General features: G+C 45.3%; 1 protein-coding gene across 6 annotated transcripts; it reads right to left on the reverse strand.

Annotated features, from left to right (window-relative positions):
* Positions 1-6,813: 6,813 nt before the first annotated feature.
* Positions 6,814-20,448, reverse strand: Znf23 (zinc finger protein 23). 6 transcript variants are annotated; one of them, XM_052728249.1, is made up of 6 exons: positions 20,153-20,448; positions 17,190-17,254; positions 16,466-16,498; positions 16,158-16,284; positions 15,299-15,406; positions 6,814-11,034 (listed from the first exon to the last, which is right to left on the reverse strand). In XM_052728249.1, the coding sequence occupies exons 2-6, from the start codon at positions 17,220-17,222 to the stop codon at positions 9,275-9,277; spliced, it is 2,061 nt and encodes a 686-aa protein (XP_052584209.1). In that variant the 5' UTR covers positions 17,223-17,254; positions 20,153-20,448; the 3' UTR covers positions 6,814-9,274. The 6 variants fall into 6 exon arrangements, with proteins under 6 accessions (XP_052584209.1, XP_052584211.1, XP_052584213.1 ...); XM_052728251.1 differs by having other exon boundaries at positions 17,081-17,254; XM_052728253.1 differs by having other exon boundaries at positions 16,158-16,334; positions 20,153-20,447.
* Positions 20,449-20,768: the final 320 nt, after the last annotated feature.

Raw genomic sequence — 20,768 nt, forward strand, 5'->3', positions numbered from 1 at the left:
AATATTTACTTAGCCTTCCAGAGGCCCTGGATTGGCCACGTCCTCATCTTGGCCAAGACCCTGAGCCCCAAGTTTACACAGGTTCCCACTGGTGGCAGATCTGGGACATCAGACCTTCTGATTTCAGTGCTCTTGGATCTGTGCCTCAACAGCACATCTGTGTTGAGGCAGGAAGCAGGACTGGGGATTCCTGTTCCCATCTTTGACTTCATCCCAGATGCCAGCAGCAGATGACCGTGACCTAGCTAGTATATGTGGAGCAAGCCCCAGCCGTCTGCTGTGAGACAGAACTTTTCCTGGGGAAACGCAACCCATGCATCTCCCCTCCCCCGAGAGAGGGAGCCCATAGCAGACAAGAGTATGGAAGGCAGCTGCATCACCAAAGCCCACCCCAGCGTGGGGACAGCTCACCAAACTGGAAAGGGGGAGCCCACTACATAGCCTGCAGGCAGCTCAGCAGGTCGGAGAGCATCCTTTCAGGTACTGCAGTTGGCCTACACCTCTTCCAGACAGCTCGGGTGGTTCCTGCTTCTTCCAGGCAGCTGGTCTGGTCTGAGTCTTCTTTGAAGTTCAACTTCCTTCTGTCTGAAGGGGACTCTAGACTTTTATTGCTCACTGGCATGGAGGGGGCCTAGTGAATTTGGTCAGTTTTAGGGACTTTCTGAAGCTATTTTGAGTTGTCGGCCTTCCTGTTTAAGGAGCTTCCTGCAGGATGGAATGTTTCATCGGACCTCTCTCCCACCTAGGATTAGAGACCCATGAGCCACTGATTGGCTGTGTGACAAGAGAATGTTGTAGCTAGAGTTTTCCTGCCTGGCCCACAGTCAGGACAAATCTCTATCGCCTGCCAGTCCCACAGCCGCTCAGACCTGACCAAGTAAACACAGAGACTTATATTGGTTACAAACTGTACTGCCGTGGCAGGCTTCTTGCTAACTGTTCTTACAGCTTAAATTAATCCATTTCTATTAATCTATACCTTGCCACATGGCTCATGGCTTACCGGCATCTTCATATGCTGTTTCTCATTGTGGCGGCTGGCAGTGTCTCTCTCTCACTCAGCCTTCCACTTCCCAGCTTTATTCTCCTCCTTATCCCGCCTACACTTCCTGCCTAGCCAATGGCCAATCAGTGATTTATTTATTGACTAATCAGCAACACATTTGCCATACAGAACATCCCACAGCAGAATGTCCCATCCATCCCTGGGCCTCAGTTTCTCCGTAAGTAAAATAAGGATTTGGACCCACGGTTTGTGGCCCTTCTAGGTCTCATAGTGTATGGTTTGAAACTACTCAGGCCAGCACAAGTGGCCAAGGGAAGGAAGGGTCCTGCTCCTTCCTCTCTCCAAGGTATGATGGAGGGGGGCAAGGCTCGCTTCTATCCATGGCCAACTCCCAGAAGCCCCAGGAGAGGGGTCACTTTACACAATGGCATCCCTGAGACACAAGGTCCTATACCATGTCACCAGCTGGTAGGGATGGCTCGTTTGAAGTACTCAAGGCAGCACTCCTGGCCAGTATTTGTGGCTGAAGTTGTAAGAACAGACCAGGCATGCTTTGGAGCCGTGGTGTGTATTATGTGTGTTTCTGGGAGTCTGTGTATATGGGGATCTGTGGAGGATCTGTCAGTGGCAGAGTCTGTGTGCACACCTTTATGTCAATGGGAGAGAGACTTGGAACTTGACTTTGCATGAGCACACACGTGTGCACACGTCTGTGTGTATACACCACTGTGTAGCAGATAACACACTTGGGAAGTAGATCCTACCACCACCCCATTTTGCACATAATAAAACAGGACCTGGAGATATGGAGACACTTCTCCTACCTCAGCTGTGTACAAAGAAATATGATATCCAAAAAGTGGGATATAGGTAAAAATAATGCTTTTGCGAGTTTTTAAATATTTCCCCCCAACTGTCCTCTGACTCTCCGGGGGGATAAACCAGCTGGGCTCAATTTTTTCACAGCCCTACAAACTTGAAGCTAACGTGGGGTGGTGCCACAGTCTGACTGTTTGAGACAATGCCTACATGATGGCAGTTCCTGGTGACAACCACCAACCTGCTTTCTAGAACAGCCACCTGCCATTGACTTTTTTTACAGCTAGATATGGGTATCTATTGGTGTTCATGCTCTTGGAACCTTGTCTTTCTGCTGGCTCACCCCCATCCCTGTTTCTGTCTGAATGTCTGTCTACCTACTCAAGAATAAAATAGATGCTAACGGTGGTTCTGGGAAATTTTCTTACAGATGTGAGACCAGATGCAGCCCCTGTCTTTGCTACCATCAGTCAGAACTCAAATCACAGTATGAGATGTAGAAAAATATTGTTTCCTGCGTATTGTGAGTTGTCATTATTACTTTTCCTTGGATTGACTCCCTTACAAGCTTTTTGTTACAGCCCCATAAAATCCTTAGAGGGGACAGATAGAGACTGATAAATTACCTGAGTTGTCCTGGGCTCCCAGGGCCTGGGGCCCCTTCAGGCCATGCCTTCAGCTCTCATCTACATGGGCATGCTGCAGAAGAGGCCCCAGGAAGCAAGTGAGCAAAGGCAGCATCTCTAGGCAAGTCAGGGTACCAGGAGTCCAGGAAGGCCCTCAGTGCTGGGGACAGATGATCCAGTTAGATGCACATTCTCACACAGCCCCTCTCCATCCATCAGACAAAGGAGAATCTGGGTGATTCTATCAAAGGACAGTCATGAACTATTTAGCCTCCCAAAGGACACTCAGTTGGAGACAGTGCAACAATGGTGATCTGTGACTTTTTCAGAGGGGACATTCTTTGGATGCTCTATCAACAAAAGCAAATTAGCCATCTATCTTGAAGTGGATTAGGCAATAGCTGTGTCTCTGGGGGTAGGCAGCTCCCATTTGGCTTGAGTCTGGGGTCAAGCAGGGCAGGGGCAGAAGAGAGGATCTTGACTAGGCACTGTGGGCAAGGCTTATTGCTGGGAAATTCAACACTGTAGAGAAACTACTGGTGTGAAATACAGACTTGTCTAGGGGGAGTTCCACAGTTTTATCTCTGTCTGAAAGCAAACTGACTAAGAACCAGATTGGGTATCCTCTCATGAGCTGGGCCCTGGGCCATAGAGGCCAATGGGACTTAGTCTCTATCCTGTCCACATGCTCTGTTCCATAGATCTATCCTGGCTAGTTTTTATGCCAACTTGACACAAGCTAGAATCATCTGAGAGGAGGGATCCTCAATTGAGAAAATGCCTCCATATGATCGGGCTGTAGGCAAGCCTGTAGGACATTTTCTTAATTAGTGATTGATGTGGGAGAGCCAAGTCCATTGTGAGTGGGGCCACCCCTGGGGTGGTGGTTCTGGGTTGTGTAAGAAAGCAGGCTGAGCAAGCCATGAGGAGCAAGACAGTAAGCAGCACCCCTCCACGGCCTCTGCATCAGCTCCTGCCTCTGCATTCCTGTTCTGTTTGAGTTCCTGTCCTGACTTTCCTCATGATGGACTGTGACCCGGAAGTGTAAATGAAATAAACCCTTGCCCTCCCCAAGCTGCTTTTGGTCATGGTGTTTCATCACAGTGATAGTAACCATAACTAAGATGAGATCTCAAAATGGAAGAATCTGAAGACATCATGTAGAAGGTCACAGAATCAAGAAAGGGTTGCTGAGGAAAGGAGGCCTCACTTTTAACAAAGATACCCCCGGGTATCTGTAATAAACACCTGGTCAGGGTCCAGGCTGAGTGGGCCCTAAGAAGTTTCTATAAGCTCTGCAGGAGACTTCTTGTCACATGCCCCTACCCCTCACCCCTCAGCATACAGGACATTCTACCAGCCACCAGAAAAAGGGTTTGTCATCCACTTAGGACCCTGTGCAGCTTTAGGAAGATGAGATGCCTGCCCCTGTCAGTCCCTGGCTCTCTGAGTCAGCTCTGCAAACAGTTAAGGCCACTAGGGACTGAGATGGGAGACAACTAACAAGGGGGGAGGTCTGTAAGAAAGGAGGATGGACAAAGGTGGAGAGGAGATGCTCACAGAGAGAGAAGATAGAGGAAGGTGAGGTACACTGAGGGTGGCCTGAGCATCAGGCCCCCGTAACCTCATGAGAATCCAGAAGACAGTAACATCCCCAGTTACCTGGGTTCCTTAGAAGGGCTTGTTTGCCTTTGGGGGATGCTGTTATGGACAGGGCAGATACAATCTGCTCTCACAGGTGAGCCATGCACACTTTCCTCCCAGGTGCCCTGAAACCTGGGTCTGTTTGAATTTGATTCCAAGCTCCTAAGCCAAAGTGTCTATTTCAATGGAGCAGGAGTGCTGACCCTAGGAAGCCTATGTCACGGAGCACTAAGACACTGAGACGGTAGATGAGAAAAGCATTGTTCCCCTCCCCTGCAGAGCCTAGCTGCAAACTCTGGATGGTAGGACTGCGTCAGTACCCCCTCTAGGATCCTGCTTTCTCATGGGATGTCTCCCGGATACCACATTTAGTCTCTGTGTGACCTTGGCAGCCCATACCCAGGCCCTCTGCTCTATCCAGGCAGGTGTGTGGCCTACATCATGTGGTCTAAACTTTCCTAGGTGTGGGGTGATGGGCCACAGAGATATCCCTGTATAGCCAGGCTATATAGGAGAGCCTGGCCAGGACTGTGGATGTGGGAGGAGTGGAGCCTTCCCTTAGATCTGCCTCATAGTTAGTATTGTGTTTCTCTAGGGGTCATATCACTTATACAAGCCAGAACTCTGCTCCTACTAACCCCAGAAGCAGAGCCCCAGGGGGAGAGAGGGGAGACTGCCTCTACTGGAGGTATCCCCTCTGTCCCCACAGCCTGTGGGCATGCATGTAAACATGTACTGGACAGGTACTCCGTCTGTGTGGACGTCTGTGAGGGTGAGTGTTATGGTTGGTTGTGCAGTATGTGAGAACAGACTGTGCTGTGCAGATAGGTGACTGAAGATGGGACAGAACACGCAAGGGGACATAGCCTCCCTGTTAGTCATGTGTATCTTGTCCCCAGACCTACTCATGCCAATGTTCAAGTGTGATCCTTCTATAGGCTCCAAGAAGCCCTGCTCTGTGTGCATTTCAATGTGCTGGAAGCTTCCTGGGGGTGGGGGTGGGGGTGGGGCTGTTTATGTTACAGCTTCCATACTGTCAGAACTCTCCCTTTCGGATGAGCAGGTGAGATAACTTACTTGGGGCAGAGGAAGCTAGGGAGGGGTACTGCTGCCCTTGGTGGCTCTGGGTTGAGGCAGAAAGGGAGCCTTGTACCTAAAGCACATCCACTGTGCCTGCTCAGAACTGCAGAGGACCATTCTTCCACACAGTAGGAAGCCAGTCCAGCAAGGCACAAGGGACATCTCCCAGGACCCTCAGGTTTCTCCAGCTGCTGGCAGGAACAGAAATCCACGTGACACTCCTTGTAGTCTCCAGAATGCTTCACAGTAGTATTTGGTGCACCCACGCCCACCCCAGGCAGGGGTCACATGTAGACTCACAAACCTGCTCCACTCCAGTGACTGCTGTGTTCTGCTGGTGTCCAGACTGCAAGCACCAAACGCAGTCTTTCTCCAGTATGACGTCTTGTCCCAAAGGCTCTCTACTCCACTTAAATGGGCTACCAATGACACATGCCACATCGTTTAACACTGGGTACCCTGATTTGAATGAAAATGGGTTCCACGGGCTCATATATTGTGTGTTTAGTCCACAGTTGGTGAACTATTTGAGAAGGATTAGGAGGTGTGGCCTTGTTAGAGGAAGTGTGTCACTGGGGATGGGCTTTGAGGTTTCAAAAGCCCATCCTGGGCCCAGTGTCTCTCTGCCTGCAATCAGGATGTAACCCTCAGTTACTTGACCAGCACAGTGCCTGCCTGCATGCCACCACACTCCCCACCATAATGGACTAACCCTCTTAAACTGTGAGCAAGTCCTCAATTAAATACTAAAGATCAAATAAAGAATATGAGTTACCTTGGCCATGGTGTCTTCCCACAGCAACAGATCAGTAACTAAGACACCAAGTATAACATGAATTCCTTGGAAAGATCCTCACCCAAACAAGAAAACCTGTTATCCATGCTGTCTGCCCCCACTTCATCCTACACAGATGTTTTCATGGTGACATATTATACTTATCAACATGGATTTTTTTACACCAGTACAAAGAGACTTGGTCTGAGACATTTGTCACCTGAGATACTAGATGTTGCATCTCAACTCAGACTATTAGCTCTTCCCCAGGGTAATACAAAGTACATTTTTGTTTGTTTTTCAAGACAGGGTTTCTCTGTGTAGCCCTGGCTGTCCTGGAACTCGCTCTGTAGACCAGGATGGCCTTGAACTCAAGAGATTTGCCTGCTTCTGCCTCCCAAGTGCTGGGATTAAAGGTGTGCACCACCACCACCCTGCATAAAGTAGTTTTATTGTGCTGTGTCAGCAAGAATTACTAGGACTCAGCTTCCTCATAAAAACTCAACAAGCTCACAGAAAGTCAGATACTGCTTTCCCACTGTTCTCTGCCCTGTAGAAAAGAGCTCCCAAGTGTCCAAACCCTGTTAGGATATATTTTACTTCAGCTCAGTGAAGGCCAGGTCCACACTGCTAACTAAAATTGTCTCGACTGTTTTACCTCAGCCTTATAGTCCTTAAGAGCACTTTGAATGTCATCTTTATTTTCTTATAATCTTATGTCTGTTAAGTATCCCACTAGAACCTGATTTTTTTCCCCCAAATCCTCTGATATTTAAACCCAAGTACTTCCTCAGGCTAATTGTAGTCTCAAAAAAAAAAAAAAAAAGGCCCTGATTTAAATATATTCTCTCATGTTATAGAAGTTTCAACAATTTTTTAATTTATTAGATTTTTAAAGACAATTTGCACACTTCAAAATGATCAAAATGCTTAATTTCATAATAGGTATTTTAGTTTTTAAAATTTAATTATTTTCATGCATGCACAGAGGCCAGAGAACAACTTGAGTGAGTTCTGTTCTTTCTACCGTTTGGGTTCTAGAGATTGAAACTCGGGTCAGGCTTCACCTTTATCTGCTGAGCCATCTCACTAGCCATTACACAAGTTTTAAATGAAGACATTTTGCAAAGAACTGCTGTATGGAAGAAAAACACGAATACTCTGCATTGCCTAATATTTGTCTGTGTTCATAGAATCGATAGCTTTCATGTTGCTGTGATTCCATTTTATCCTGCTTACTGCTGAACTAAAGACAACCACCAAAACCCCCCAGACACAGGGAGATGTAAACCAAGTAAATGGGTTTCTGCCTGTGGCATAAGAATGTTTGGTCTCTCTCCAGTTTCTAGCATAAGAGCCTCTAAAACCTTTGGTTTCCCAATTAGTATGAGAGGAGCATCTTCTGTTACTCCTAAGCTAAGTCTCTTGCAGTTATCTCTTTATGCTAAAGTGACTTATTGTTAGGCTCTCAGCTTGCTCCAGGACTGGGGCTAGTTGTCAAAGGAGCCAACTATGTGCTATGAGAGTTTGAATTTTTAGCAACCCCTGTTGACTTCTGGAAGAGGAAACTTACTAACAGTCAAGGACTTCATCAATCATGGGAACATACTGTAATCTCCATAAAAGCCCTAACAACGAGGCTCAGCACGATAAGGCACTCCAACTCCATGGCAGCAAAAGCACCTGCACATGGGAACTCTATGGATCTTGCTCCAAGTATCTCTTCATCTGGCTGCTCATGTGACATTCACGATGTTCTTTAAATGGTAACTGTAAATTGTCTCTTTAGGTTCTGTGAGTTACTATAGCAAATTACTGAGCCCAGAAGGGTTCAATTTGTAGCCAATTCAGAAATAATAGGACTCATCACTAGTGTCTGAGGGTAGGAGGAGGGGCTGAGGCAGTCTTGTCCATTTCACCAGTAGGATGTTTATTATGAGTAGTGTCTAAACTGATATAAATTGGAGGGCATCCAGTTGGTGTCTGCAGACAACAGAACTGGTGTGGAAACCCAAATATTTGGTAGGAGTGTTTTGAGTAGAAAAACACTTCCTTTACTACCCACTAACAGTTGACAACATTGAGAATCAACTGCTGTTACTCAGTTTCTTGGCAGCTTAAATGATCTTATTAATATTAGGCTTAGATTTTTTTTTAAGTGGGTAAGAGACTTCAAAGAGTATCTTGAGAATTCCAACATTTTCATGGAACCCAAGACCATAAGGAGTTGAAATCCAAGGCAGACACATTCCTTTAGGACATAGCCATGTTTGTAGAGTTCAGACAAAATAGGAACATTCTATTTTGTTAAATATATTTTATACTTGTATGGCAGGCATCTATGGCAAATACAGCATTTATAATCACTGAGGGCTGCGGAGTATTGGGGGATATGCATATCATAGACTCAATGTGACATGCAAAAAATGTCTTCACGAATTTTCACTCCTTGGGGTACTACTAAGGCAGAACATTTCTTCAGAATGCTTGTGACGTTGAAGCAGTGCCTGTTAATGTCATTTTTATATCACAAATTTTACAAAAGTATTTCCATTTTTGTGTATGCTTTACATTTCATACTTATTTGGAATTATTTACAACAAAACACATAGGTTTATTTATGATTAAGTAATTTTCCAATATTTTCCTTATTGTTCATCTCTACTTTGGATCTGATTTTTTTTAAATACTTTTATGAGTGCTCTGCATGTATACCTGCATACCAAAAGAGCGCATCAGATCTCATTACAGATGGTTGTGAGCCACCATGTGGTGGCTGGGGATTAAACTAGGACCTCTCGAAGAGCAGCCAGTGCTCTTAACAGCTGAGCCATTTCTCCAGCCCCTGGATCTGGTATTTTTAAAGACCTCTATTAATTTTTTAAAATGGTTATCCCTCCCCCTTTTTTTAAAGGAAGTGTAATGCACTCTCATTGTAAAAAAATAAGCAGAAATAAATTAATTTCTCTCCACCCCTTTTGTTTACTTTGGTTTTCCTCAGTGGAGAATTCTTAATTTTCTTTAGTCCCACAAAATAATTATTCCTAGAAAATCTACTTTTCCTGATGCTGCTGGAGATAGGTTGTTTTCTTTCATATTTCCTGACTGGTTACTGATATAAAACTAAGTTATTTTAGATATAACTTTCCAGCTGCTCATCTAATCTTGATTAAAAACAGAAAAAAATTGTTTCCAAATGAAGACTGCCATATTCATTCCCCTTGATGTTTTTCTTCCAAGTAATAATTGATGAGCCATGATCCATCTCCTATTAAACATAGGAGTATTTTGTTTGTTTGGTGTTGTTACTGTTTTGTTCATCTATTAGGATTTTTCTTCACTATGAACTTCTTGGTGCTGACTAAGTTGGAAGCTAAACCTGAAAGTTTTCCCACATATATTACACACATAGGGCTTCTTCCAAGTATGCACAGTCTGGTGTATAATACAGTCAGAACTAAGGCTGAAGCCTTTGCCACACTCAACACATCGGAAAGGTTTTTCCCCAGTATGGCTTCTCTGGTGTCTAATTAAATGAGCATTGACATGGAAGGCTTTCCCACACTCACTGCATTGAAAGGGTTTCTCTCCAGTATGGATTCTCTGGTGCACGATATAGTCAGAACTACAGCTGAATGCTTTCTCACATTCCATACATTTGAAAGGTTTCTCCCTAGTATGTATTTGTTGATGTCTAGTTAACTTGGCATTGATACTGAAAGCTTTCCCACACTCCTTACATTGATATGGCTTTTCTCCGGTATGGGTTCGCTGATGATCAAGTAGGTTTCTTTTGGAAGTAAAGCACTTTCCACATTCATTACATTCAAAAGGTTTCTCCCCTGTGTGAGTTCTCCGATGCTGCATTAGTTTTGCATTAACGTTGAAGGCCTTTCCACACTCACTGCACTTATATGGCTTCTCCCCAGTATGGATTCTCAGATGCTGCCGAAGCTGGGAGTTACACCGAAAAGATTTCCCACATTCATTACATTCATAAGGTCTCTCACCTGTGTGGATTCGCTGGTGCTGGATTAACTTCCCTTTGGCACTAAAAGTCTTTCCACACTCACTGCATTCATAGGGTTTCTCACCCGTGTGGACTCTTTGATGTTGAATGAGTTTTGCATTTTTAGTGAAGCCTTTTCCACAATAACTACACCTATGCGGTTTTTCTCCAGTATGTATACTCTGATGCTGCCTAAGCTGAGTGCTGCACCTGAAGCCTTTCCCACACACATCACACTCATAAGGTTTCTCTCCAGTATGAATTCTCTGATGCTGAATTAATTTTGCATTAACATTGAAAGCTTTCCCACAGTCACTGCATTCATAAGGTTTCTCCCCGGTGTGGGTTCTCTGATGTATAATGTATGCAGAACTACAGCCAAAGCCAGTTCCACATTCCCGGCACTGATAGGGCTTCTCTCCTGTATGTATCCTCTGGTGTCTAACTAGACTCCCATTAACACTGAAGGCTTTTCCACATACCGTACACTGATAAGGCTTTTCTCCACTGTGGATTGTCTGATGTGTGATATAGTGTGAACTATAGCTAAAGCATTTCCCACACTCCACACATTTGAAAGGTTTCTCTCCATTATGAAGTCTTTGATGCCAAACAAATTTTGCTTTAACACTGAAGGCTTTGCCACATTCTGTACACTGGTAAGGCTTCTCCACAGTACAGCTTTCTAGAAGCTGACTCACTTGAGAGCTACCTTGAGAGGTGTCTGCTAACTCTTTGTGTTTTGGAGGTCTTCCCTCTGTCGTAATTCTTTCATTCTTAGTAAGTTTGGTATCAGGACATTGCTCTCCAGTGGAGTTGGTGTGATTCTGGGACACATTTGCAGTCTGACTAAATAAATATCCTTCCATGGAGCCTATCTTAACTCTTCCATCAGTGGCACTGATCTTCTCCTTCGCACTTCCTGTTAACTGGTTTTCCTGTCGGTGGTCTATAATAGAAGTTTTTGAAAAGCTTGTTTCCTGGGAAAAGTCCTTCTGAAGTTCAAATAATATACTCCTTTTTTCTTCACACACTTCTTTTGTCAAATTATTGCCAGTCTGGATAGCAGTATATTCTACCAAAAGAAGTAAAAATTAAAAGATGTCATATAGAACCATGCTGGAGGGAAATAGTCAGAAAGCTATTTATTATACATATGGTCTCAATATGTTGTCAGGTTGGCTTTGAACTATTGATTCTCCTGCATCTACTTCACAAGTACTAGAATTACATGTGTACAGCACCATGCCCTGCTCTAGAAGGATCTTTAAAAATCTCTAGACTAGGTCAAATAACCTAAGGTTCATGCAGAAGGTGTAATTATCATTGGTAAAAGAAGGAAACAGATCCATATATATATAGACCATTAAAAAATGTCCAGGATATACTTTAAAATAAGATTTAAAAAAGAAATAGTAAAAGAGATTCCAATTGTATAATCAAGAATGTGAAGAGTAGACAGGAACATGTGTCTCTGTCAGAAAACTTCAGGAAAAGTACAGCTACACGAGACTACATCAATCAAAAATGATCCCAGCCACACTCTCCTAAGGCAAGGCCACCACAAAAGGCGACCTCAGCAGCACAGAGGTTAAGAGTGATGGCACTGGAAGAAAATTCTAGGTCTTGTCCGTCAGATCAGTATCGTTCTCCATCGCCTCATGCTTTCCTACATCCTACAACCCCTTCTTGGGTGTCCCCATGGATCAAGTTCCTTATTAATAAAAGCAGAAAATGATTGGTAAAGAAAAGGCAGAGGACCTAACGATGTGCTGCAAGACTAGGTTTGACAGGCAGCAACAGAGAAAGCCAAAGGAGGGCTGTGTCTTCCCTAGAACTTCATTCCAGCTTCCTGAACCCTTCTTTCTCTGCTTCAGAAAGCTCTGCTAAGGCCCACTCATCCCATCTCTTTCCATCTCTTCTAAAATACTGCTACACCAACTTGCCTTCTGTCAATCTTGAAACATCCTTTTGTATAGAATCGTAATTTTTACAATACTGACCACTTCTCCCCAAATTTCTCCCCCCAAAAACTTCCTTATTTTCCATGTCTCATTTTTTCCCAACCACATAAAATATGCCCTTCCATCTTCTGTAACCAGGCAAGGATCCCAGTGGTGGGACTGGGGCACCAATTCAGCCACAAAACCTTCTACCCACACCTCTCCTGCCTGCAATGTTTGGAGCAATGGTGTCTCAGAGCTTATGGGAGTGGACAGCCAATGCTTGGTCTAACTTGAGGCCCAAGCCATGAAAGGAGCCCATGCCCAACAGGATGGTCAGGAACTGGAAGCTGAATGGCTCAGAGACCTGGACAGAACCAAACACAACTGCTGACCACCCCCACCCCCCACCCCCGCAAAGTCAATGAAATGATTACTAATGATATTCTGGAACTCTGAGGAAGAGGGGGAGGAAGGATTGTAAAAGCCAGAGGGGTCAAGGATACCAGGATAGCATAGCCCACAGAATCAACTAAGCAGTGTTCATAGGAGCTGTAGTTGTTTAGCTTGAGGTTTTTGTGGGACTCCTAACAGTGGGGGGGTGGGAGGGTCTCTGAGTCTTTTGCCTGTGCTTGGGACCCTTTTCCTCCTACCGTGATGCCTCATCCAGCCTTGATGTGAGAGACTATGCCTAGTCTTAATACATCTTGTTATGCCATGTTCAGCTGGTATCACTGGGAGGTCGGCTCTTTTCTGAATAGAAATGGAGGAACAGTGGATCTGGGGGAGGGCTGGAGGGAGGGGAGGCTGTGGTCAGGATGTATTGTATGAGAGAAGAATAAATAAAAATAAAATAATAAAATATACCCTTGCCTTACTACTTTATTATAATTATTCTCAACAGAAGAAACCTGGGTTTGTCTGGAAAGGACTTTAAAACAATATGCGCCTTTTCAAAATTAAAAATATGTGTATCTGTTGCTACAGATTCTCTTTTGTTGCTGTCCACCCCTACCATCCCCCGTAAAAACCCTAACTTTGAAGTGATCATTATTAGGAGGGGGAACGTTTGGCGGAGCCCTCACATATGGAATTGCTGTGCTTTAGGAGATCTAGTGACGTTCTCCTCCCTTCTACCCTATGAAGACACAGCAAGACAACAGAGAGCTGCTATTAATTAGGAAACAAGTCTTTGTCAAACAGAATCTGCCTGCACCTTGATCTTCTTGGACGCCCAACTCCCAAACTGGAATAAGAGATTTATGTTCTTATAACTACTCATGGTATTCTGTGATAGCAGCCTAAGCTAAGTCAGACAGAAGACACAAATTATGTTGTTTATAAACCACTAAATCTGTGGTACTCTGTTCCAATAGTTCAAACTGATGAAGACATCAGTTAAAAATTCCGTTACCCAAAACATGAATTACCAGGTGCTTAAAAGTAACTTCCACTAGTCTAACACATCTTTTTCCTTCAAATCAATTTTTTTTTTTATTTTTTTCAGAACTAGATTTTCTTTCCTTTACTTCATGGTGAACATTTTCCAATATTTTAAAATAGACTGCAAAAAATATAGTAGCTAAATTACTAAATACTCTTTCAACCTGCAAAAGTACTTCAACTTAGTCATTCTCTCTATCCTAAAAATTGGGATGGTTCCCACTATCTTGATACTCAAGTGCATTAGGCATCTTTGAGTATAGTCTGATTACTTTATGAGTCTAGGGCTCTAGGAAACAATATCCAGGTTACCAAGTACCAACTTTTCTTCTAGAAAGATACCAGCTCACACTGGATTCACTCCAGCTCCAGAAGTCATATTCCTGGTTTGCTTCCTCACTGACATTTGACAGGACTAGGTTCTCTGATAGGGAAGTATCTCTCACTCTTACTACTTCTCTATTGTGAAATCAAACCCAGTGCAAACTCATGCATTCTAAGCAATGCTCCACTACTGTGCAGTCCCAACCTTCTTCCATTATTATGTCTTGTTTGTCTTTGGTTTCTACTGAGGATAGATATTTTTCAAATTGATTAACATCTGTACTTTTTTTCTTTGGTTTCGTTTTTTTGATTTTTTTTTTTTCTTTTTTGGTTTTTCAAGACAGGGTTTTTCTGTGTAGCTCTGGCTGTCCTGGAACTCACTCTGTAGACCAGTCTGGCCTCGAACTCAGAGATCCACCTGCCTCTCCCTCCTGAGTGCTGGTATTAAAGGCATGCGCCACCACTGCTGCACCAACATTTATACATTTTATGCAGATTAACAACTTATTAGTTCTTTACCAACTTTTATTAGTGACCTTCCAAATCCTATAGTATGGCAGATGTTAATATCCAGTGACTATTTCATCTTTACTAATATACCTTTGACTTAATTTTCTGAAGTACTGATCTGCCCACCAAAATCATATTTTCCAGCTTCTCTTGCAGAAAGGATCTAAAGTCCAGCAAGTAAGACTTCTATAGAAATCACTGGACTGAGTTATGAAAAAAGCCTTTGTTTTGTGTTTCAAAGTTTAACTGCCACCAGTGTCCTCATGCCCTCCACCTTCTCCCTCTGCCCACCCACTGCTTGTCTCATTTTTCATCCAAACAAATGAGACGAACTGCTTGCTGCCTATGGAATGGGAACCAAACACCTTTGATTAAGGACCTCACAGTATGAATATAAATGCAGACACTTGGCTGGGCCAAAGGCCTACTGACAGTCTGTGTACTTGTTTTTGTTGTTGTTGTTTTGGTTTGGTTTGGTTTTTTGAGACAGGGTTTCTCTGAGTAGTTTTGGAGCCTATCCTGGAACTCACTCTGTAGCCCAGGTTGGCCTCGAACTCACAGAGATCTGCCTGCCTCTGCCTCCTGAGTGCTGGGATTAAAGGCGTGTGCCACCACCACCCGGCCAGTCTATGTACTTGTAAGAACCCCCAAGTAATCATTTACACATCAACACTCAGGAAGCATGGAATGGGGGCACCTTTTATTTATCCTCTCAATGTACAGATAATAATTTAACTAAGCTAAACTCTTGATATATGTTATCACGTTTAGTCCTGAGCCCACTGAGTGGGTACCATTGCCTCCTTTTATTTTCACATTTTCAGAGATGAGTTCACTAGACTGAAGAGACTTCAAGTAACTGACCTACTCAGTCATGGAACTAGAAACAGATTCCTGGGATGATACCTCAGGAAAAGCCTGTAGCTCTGAGCTCCGTCTGTCTCCCCGTAAAAGTTGTTAAGGCTGTATCCTCCACTTTTAATGGCAATGCGAGATTCCCAGCCTTGTTTGAAAATGGTGGGGTCAGAGATAGACTATGGCAGCTGGGAAAAAAATGCATTGCATAATGCACAAATGTGGCACACATTTATGTTGTTGGGCAATCTGTGCCTCGCTTACCAGTCCAGAGGCCCTGGGAGTCTGTTCCAGTGGCCAGCTGAGACAGGTTTCCCAGATCCTTTCCTTCCTCTAGCTGTGAGATCAAAGCTGGTTTGAGAAGTGGAAATCCTGATTTGGGAAGAAGAAACACAAGAGACATGAAAATCTCCCACAGGTGCATCCCTAACTTCTCCCAAGACGCCTCAGCAATGGGAAGATAAGATCTCTCAGAAAGGAGGTGGGTAGGGGTGAGAAGGGCCAGATTGTGAGCCAGGGTCTACATGCACAGAAAGCTGGGAGAGTTTGCCCAAAAGGGAAACCACTTCTTGATCTTGGGCTGAAATACTCAGAGTCCATTGAGATTCCTTAAAAAAGACTCAAGATAAGTAAGGCAAGAGGCAATTTGAAGACGCCTCTGTAGAATAGCAAGTTTCTATTTTTCACACCATGTCCAATATACAGCTTCTCTAAAGTAGTTCAAAATCATGCACTGGTCTCAGCAAAGTCCTATAACAGCTTGGGATTCGCTCTTCCAGCAGTCTATACATAAAGAGTTAGAAAAACCCACTTGCCGGGCGGCGGTGGCGCATGCCTTTAATCCCAGCACTCGGGAGGCAGAGCCAGGTGGATCTCTGTGAGTTTGAGGCCAGCCTGGTCTATAGAGCAAGATCCAGAACAGGTACCAAAACTACACAGAAAAACCTTGTCTCAAAAATTTAAAAAATAAATAAATAGAAAGAAAGAAAGAAAGGAAGGAAGGAAGAAAGAAAGAAAGCCCACTCATAAAGGATTGCCAGATCCCCACCTGCCACCTGTTAGGAAGAAAAGAGCCAAGAAACCCAAAATGGCAGAGTCTGAGTCCCAGGGAGAGAGGCCTTACCCATGGAGGCCAAGTTCCTATAATTCTCCAGCATTACATCCCTGTACAGCGCCCTCTGTTCAGGGGACAGACTATCCCATTCCGTCTGGGTGAAGTACACAGCCACGTCCTCAAAGGTCACCGACTTCTGAAACAACAGGTTCTGGCTGCCCTAGGGCCAATTCCATGGCTCAGGCCCTAAGTGAGGGGCAGAGGGCAAAATAAGGGCTTGGGGGAGGGGGCTTGTGAGGAGAACAAAGTTAGTAACAAAGGAAAATGGAGGGAAAAACACCAGGAAAGTCAACTAAGGAATATCCGCCTTCTCTTACAGCAGAGAAACCGCGTGCCATTTTCACACTGGGCTGAAAGAAAAAGAATTCCCATAAGCAAATTCCACTACAGCAATTCTGCTCTTAGACAGGCTACTCCCTCGCTGGCAGGCTGCTGGAGGCATCTGCAGTTCTCACTGCATCCCTGTGAGGTCCTGGCTCCTCTGCGGCTTACCTCAACCCCCTAGCCCCACTCATCACCCTCATCCTCATATGGTAAAACAGATGTCCCCCACCCCACCAGGGCATCTATCCCATTTGCCCCCTGACTCCCCACACAGACCTCCAACCAAGGGCCCCAGGTCTCCTGTCTTTTCCTTGCTCCCGCTTCCCATCATCTTCCCCATCCCCCTCATCGGAGATAGAGCTATCCTTCTCATTCATCTGCAGCTCTTCTTTTCCCACCCCAGCTATTAACTATCCCAAACCTCTGCAGCGCCTCCATTCACATCCATGCACAGAGCACCACCTGGGTGGTTTCCATGGCCCTGTTCTCCAAAAGCCCTCTGCTAGGATGCTCATGTGCAGTGGCACAGAGACCCTTGTGTGACTCCATCTGCTAGGGTCACTCTCCTGCCACCTTCTCTGGTCACTGCCCCAGTCTCTGCCACTTGCCTGTCCAGTCTGGCAGGTAGAAGCAGTTCTTATTCCAAGTCTCACCAGCTCTCTTCTCAGTTCTCAATCTGAACTGCCCAGAGGAAGGGATGAGGGACCCACAGCTCACCTGGGGCCAAACTGACGGGATCATGGCTGCCATCACCTGGTCTCCCTCTCAAGGAATGGCTGGAGCTGAGGAGAAACAGAAGGTTGGGTGGGATGTGAGGCAAGCCACCCCAATCAGGAGTACAGTTAAGACCTGAGGTACAAGCAGACAGGAGGAGGAGTTGCCAGAGAAGAGAGTGGTCCTCTCACTAGCTCAAGTGCCCAGTATTCTTCCCAGGACACTCATGCTTGCAGTTGGCTGCCAAGAAGCCTCTGCTTTGGCAAGTCCTACCAGCATCATATAAAGGAGTGACTACAAAACTCAGGCAGAGCCTAAAGACCAGCAGGCCAGGAGCTGACAATTCAGCTCAAGAGAGAATATCCTCAAGTCTAAGTCACTTCCCTTTCTGTAACCAAGCATCGTTCGCTAGCTAGGTGCAGCATCCACATGGGGACTGCGAGTCAGGCTGCAGGAAGACACCACGCAGACAGGGGACAGCTGCTCCTCTACTTCCTGTCAGTGCTCTCATTAGTAAGTGTCAAGAAGCCTAATGCTTGCCAGGAGCGATGGTGATACCCACGATCCCAGCACGCAAGAGCTAGAGGCAGGAGGATCAGAGTTCAAGGCCAGCCTGGGCTGAGGCTTCTGTGCAGGCAGGCCTCAGCAGTCTGGCTTCCTGCATAGCCTAAGCTAACCTTGACAAAGCTGGGCTAGAAGTGACGTAGCAGGCTGCCTCTCCATTCTCAATCTGAACTGTCCATTTTTGGATCACAGACATGCCAAACCAGCTTCCCAAAGCTGTAACCAACCTGCACAAGGAGCTATACCATATATACCCCATTCCTGCCCAAGGGCTTCTCCCATGTTCTGTGTGAGATGTCTGCTGGGCCCTGAACTGCAGACAAGTAAACATCCGTGAGGGCATCCTTGACCAGCAGGGGGCAGAATTAGGTGGGTAAGTGCTTTTCCCATTAGCCCTAGAAGGGCATCCTTGAGATTCCAAGGCCCCTTAGAGACCCTGCAAGACAGAAGCCATTAAGGGCCAAGCCTGATAAGGCAACCTTGTATTGATTTACTAACTAATAAACTAAATTGACCTCGCAAAGCCTCCCTACTCATATATCTGAGTCCTGACCTGTACAGAATTGCAACCCCATTTGGTATATAAACAATTCAAAACCTAACTTAGGAACTGAGTCTCAGCCCATCACAGTGGCCAGGTTGGTCAAATCAGATTCAAATAAGGCAAGCACCAGGAACAAAGCGACTGAGCTAGCCCTTCAGAAAGGCGCTTCCTCTTTCCTGTCTATGAATGTCCAGCCGTGGCATCCCCAGTCTCACAAGCTGTTGTGGTGTTTGCAACCTGCCCAAGTGTCAAATCACTCTTTGCTCAGCTGAACTGTTAGGTTTAATTTATCTATAGTTTTTTTCTCTATTTTGCTCTCTTTGTCCTTCACTCGGTCCAGGTGACCACACTCATAGTTAAATTCCCACAGACAAACAAAAAAACTTTATCCTATGTTCTACATCTGGAGAAACCTAGACTACATGAGGATTTTAAATTTCTTCTACCTTCTTCAAGTTGCAGGAGTTTTTCAGTTATTTTCATTATTTCTTATTTGGCAATTAAAAACTATTCAACCATAAGTTTCCCTCTGGCTCACTCAGCATTAGCCCTCAACCAAGAGGGCTCAGAAGTTCTCATGTTCTACATTTTAATTTCTATTTTAGAGCTCAGTAACTCTGATTTGTCTCTGATGTGATAATTATTTATAATATATTGGTGCTGCTCACACTTTCCTAATAAGCTCTAGTTTTATTATTATATGTTTAAGTGGCCTGTTCTTTACCGATTTTTTTTTTTTAGAGTTTTTGTTCTTTGTGTATGCCATTAATGTCTATCTTTTCTAAATATCCTTTGGTATTTAAAAAGAAAACCTATTCTACAATGAAAAAATATGTAATTCAATTTGAAGATAACAAGTCAACTCTATTAATACATGGTCAATCTCAATGCCAAAGATGTTTGAAAAATTCAATATTCACACCTAATTTAAAAAATGTATACTATGGGGGTGTCCAGGAGATGGTAACGCAGAGGAGTAATCAAATGAATTGATCAAATGCATTGAAAATGATCAAAATGCATTGTATACATTGTTTTCAAAGAATTAAAAAAAAACTTGAAAAATGTATCCCTATGGATCTTCTCATATATAGGAGATATGCACCAAATATTCACCATGAGTACTATTTTTTATACATAACCAGTCTGAAAACAGCCTGCCTGTCCATTGATTCTGTATTGTTTTGATAAGTGAATATTACCCAGCAGGCAATACACTAATGAATTTAGAAATTAACTAAGTACCAGCTGACTATACACTAAGATGCTCAAAAAGCAAAAGAGGTTAAATTATTTACATATTAGTGCATATGGATACACTTTTAGAAATAGGCTGTGATTAACACAGACTTCAAAAGAGTTGTTACCTCTAAGGGTGGGCGAGTCTGGGAGTCTGGTGAAGAACGAATGTACTGATGGATGCAGCAGTAAGGACCCAAACTCTTTCTTAATTGGCTGCTCATAGGTTTTATTTTGTTTTTTCTTCACACACACACACACACACACACACACACACACACACACACACACACACACACACACACACACACTCTTTGAACCTTGGAAACAGTATTTTGACTACGGCAAGGCTATGACCAAAGACACCTGCATCCATCCAAATGCTGTACTGTCTTCCATGGGGTATGAAATAGCAAATCTCAAACGACTCTGTGTGTAGTCTAGCGATGTCGTAATCATGCGAGCATGTGTGGGCCGTATCACCTTTGGGGCCTGACGTCGATGCAGCAGACCAGGCCGCAAGGCCTTCTGTCACCCGTGGCTGGGAAGGGGCCCGGCTTTTCCTGCAGTGCCCTGCGCCCCTCACCCTGTCTGGGGCCCGGGGACACGCAGTACACACCTGAAGCGCCTGCAGGGCCGCAGCGCGTCAAATGACTCGGGATGTCACCTCGCGCCGCTTCGCCCCCGCACCGCAGTCACCCTCTGGCTGCAGGGACACTGCTTCTCCGACCGGCCACCTGCTAAGCGCTCCGGGCCTGGTGTGTAGCCGCCACCCACGCTTCGCCACCGCGGGCACCGAGCCCTGGTGGGCGGCAAGGCCGGCTGCGGGAGAGGCTGCGTGCGTGCGGACCGCCGGGACACCGCGCACCGCAGCGAGTCCGCGCGGACCGCCGGGACACCGCGCACCGCAGCGAGTCCGCGCTCACCTGCGCTGCGCGGTCCGCGGCGCGGCCGGAAGTGCGTCACCGGCCCGCCCCCGCCCCTCTAGAAGGGTTGCCCTCCCGTCCCGGGGTGCCCCTCCCGGCCTCTGCGGTGTCCCTCTGTCCCCTAGGGCTCAAGCCCTTCCTCACGGTGGTCGGTCGGTGGGGTCTGACGCCTGAGGACGTGACTTCTGAGGACCTAGACGGGCCCAGCCGAGAAAGGCCGCTGGAGCCGGTGTCTTGGTAAAGCGGCAGGTGCCAGCAGGTGGACTGTGCCAGGGCGTCCCAGGCTGGAGGAACCACGGTCCACTTTAA

This window comes from Peromyscus californicus, unplaced genomic scaffold (genome assembly GCF_007827085.1).
Source record: "Peromyscus californicus insignis strain IS unplaced genomic scaffold, ASM782708v3 Scaffold_8__1_contigs__length_139910024, whole genome shotgun sequence".
NCBI lineage: Eukaryota > Metazoa > Chordata > Mammalia > Rodentia > Cricetidae > Peromyscus > Peromyscus californicus.

Coding starts and splice junctions, on each gene's coding strand:
- Znf23 (XM_052728249.1), bottom strand. CDS start 17,222: ATGGCAGCCATGATCCCGTCAGTTTGGCCCCAG. Junction 16,285..16,465: donor TGGCACGCGGTTTCTCTGCT/GTAAGAGAAGGC, acceptor CTGTTGTTTCAG/AAGTCGGTGACCTTTGAGGA. Junction 11,035..15,298: donor CTCCCAGGGCCTCTGGACTG/GTAAGCGAGGCA, acceptor TTCTTTTGGTAG/AATATACTGCTATCCAGACT.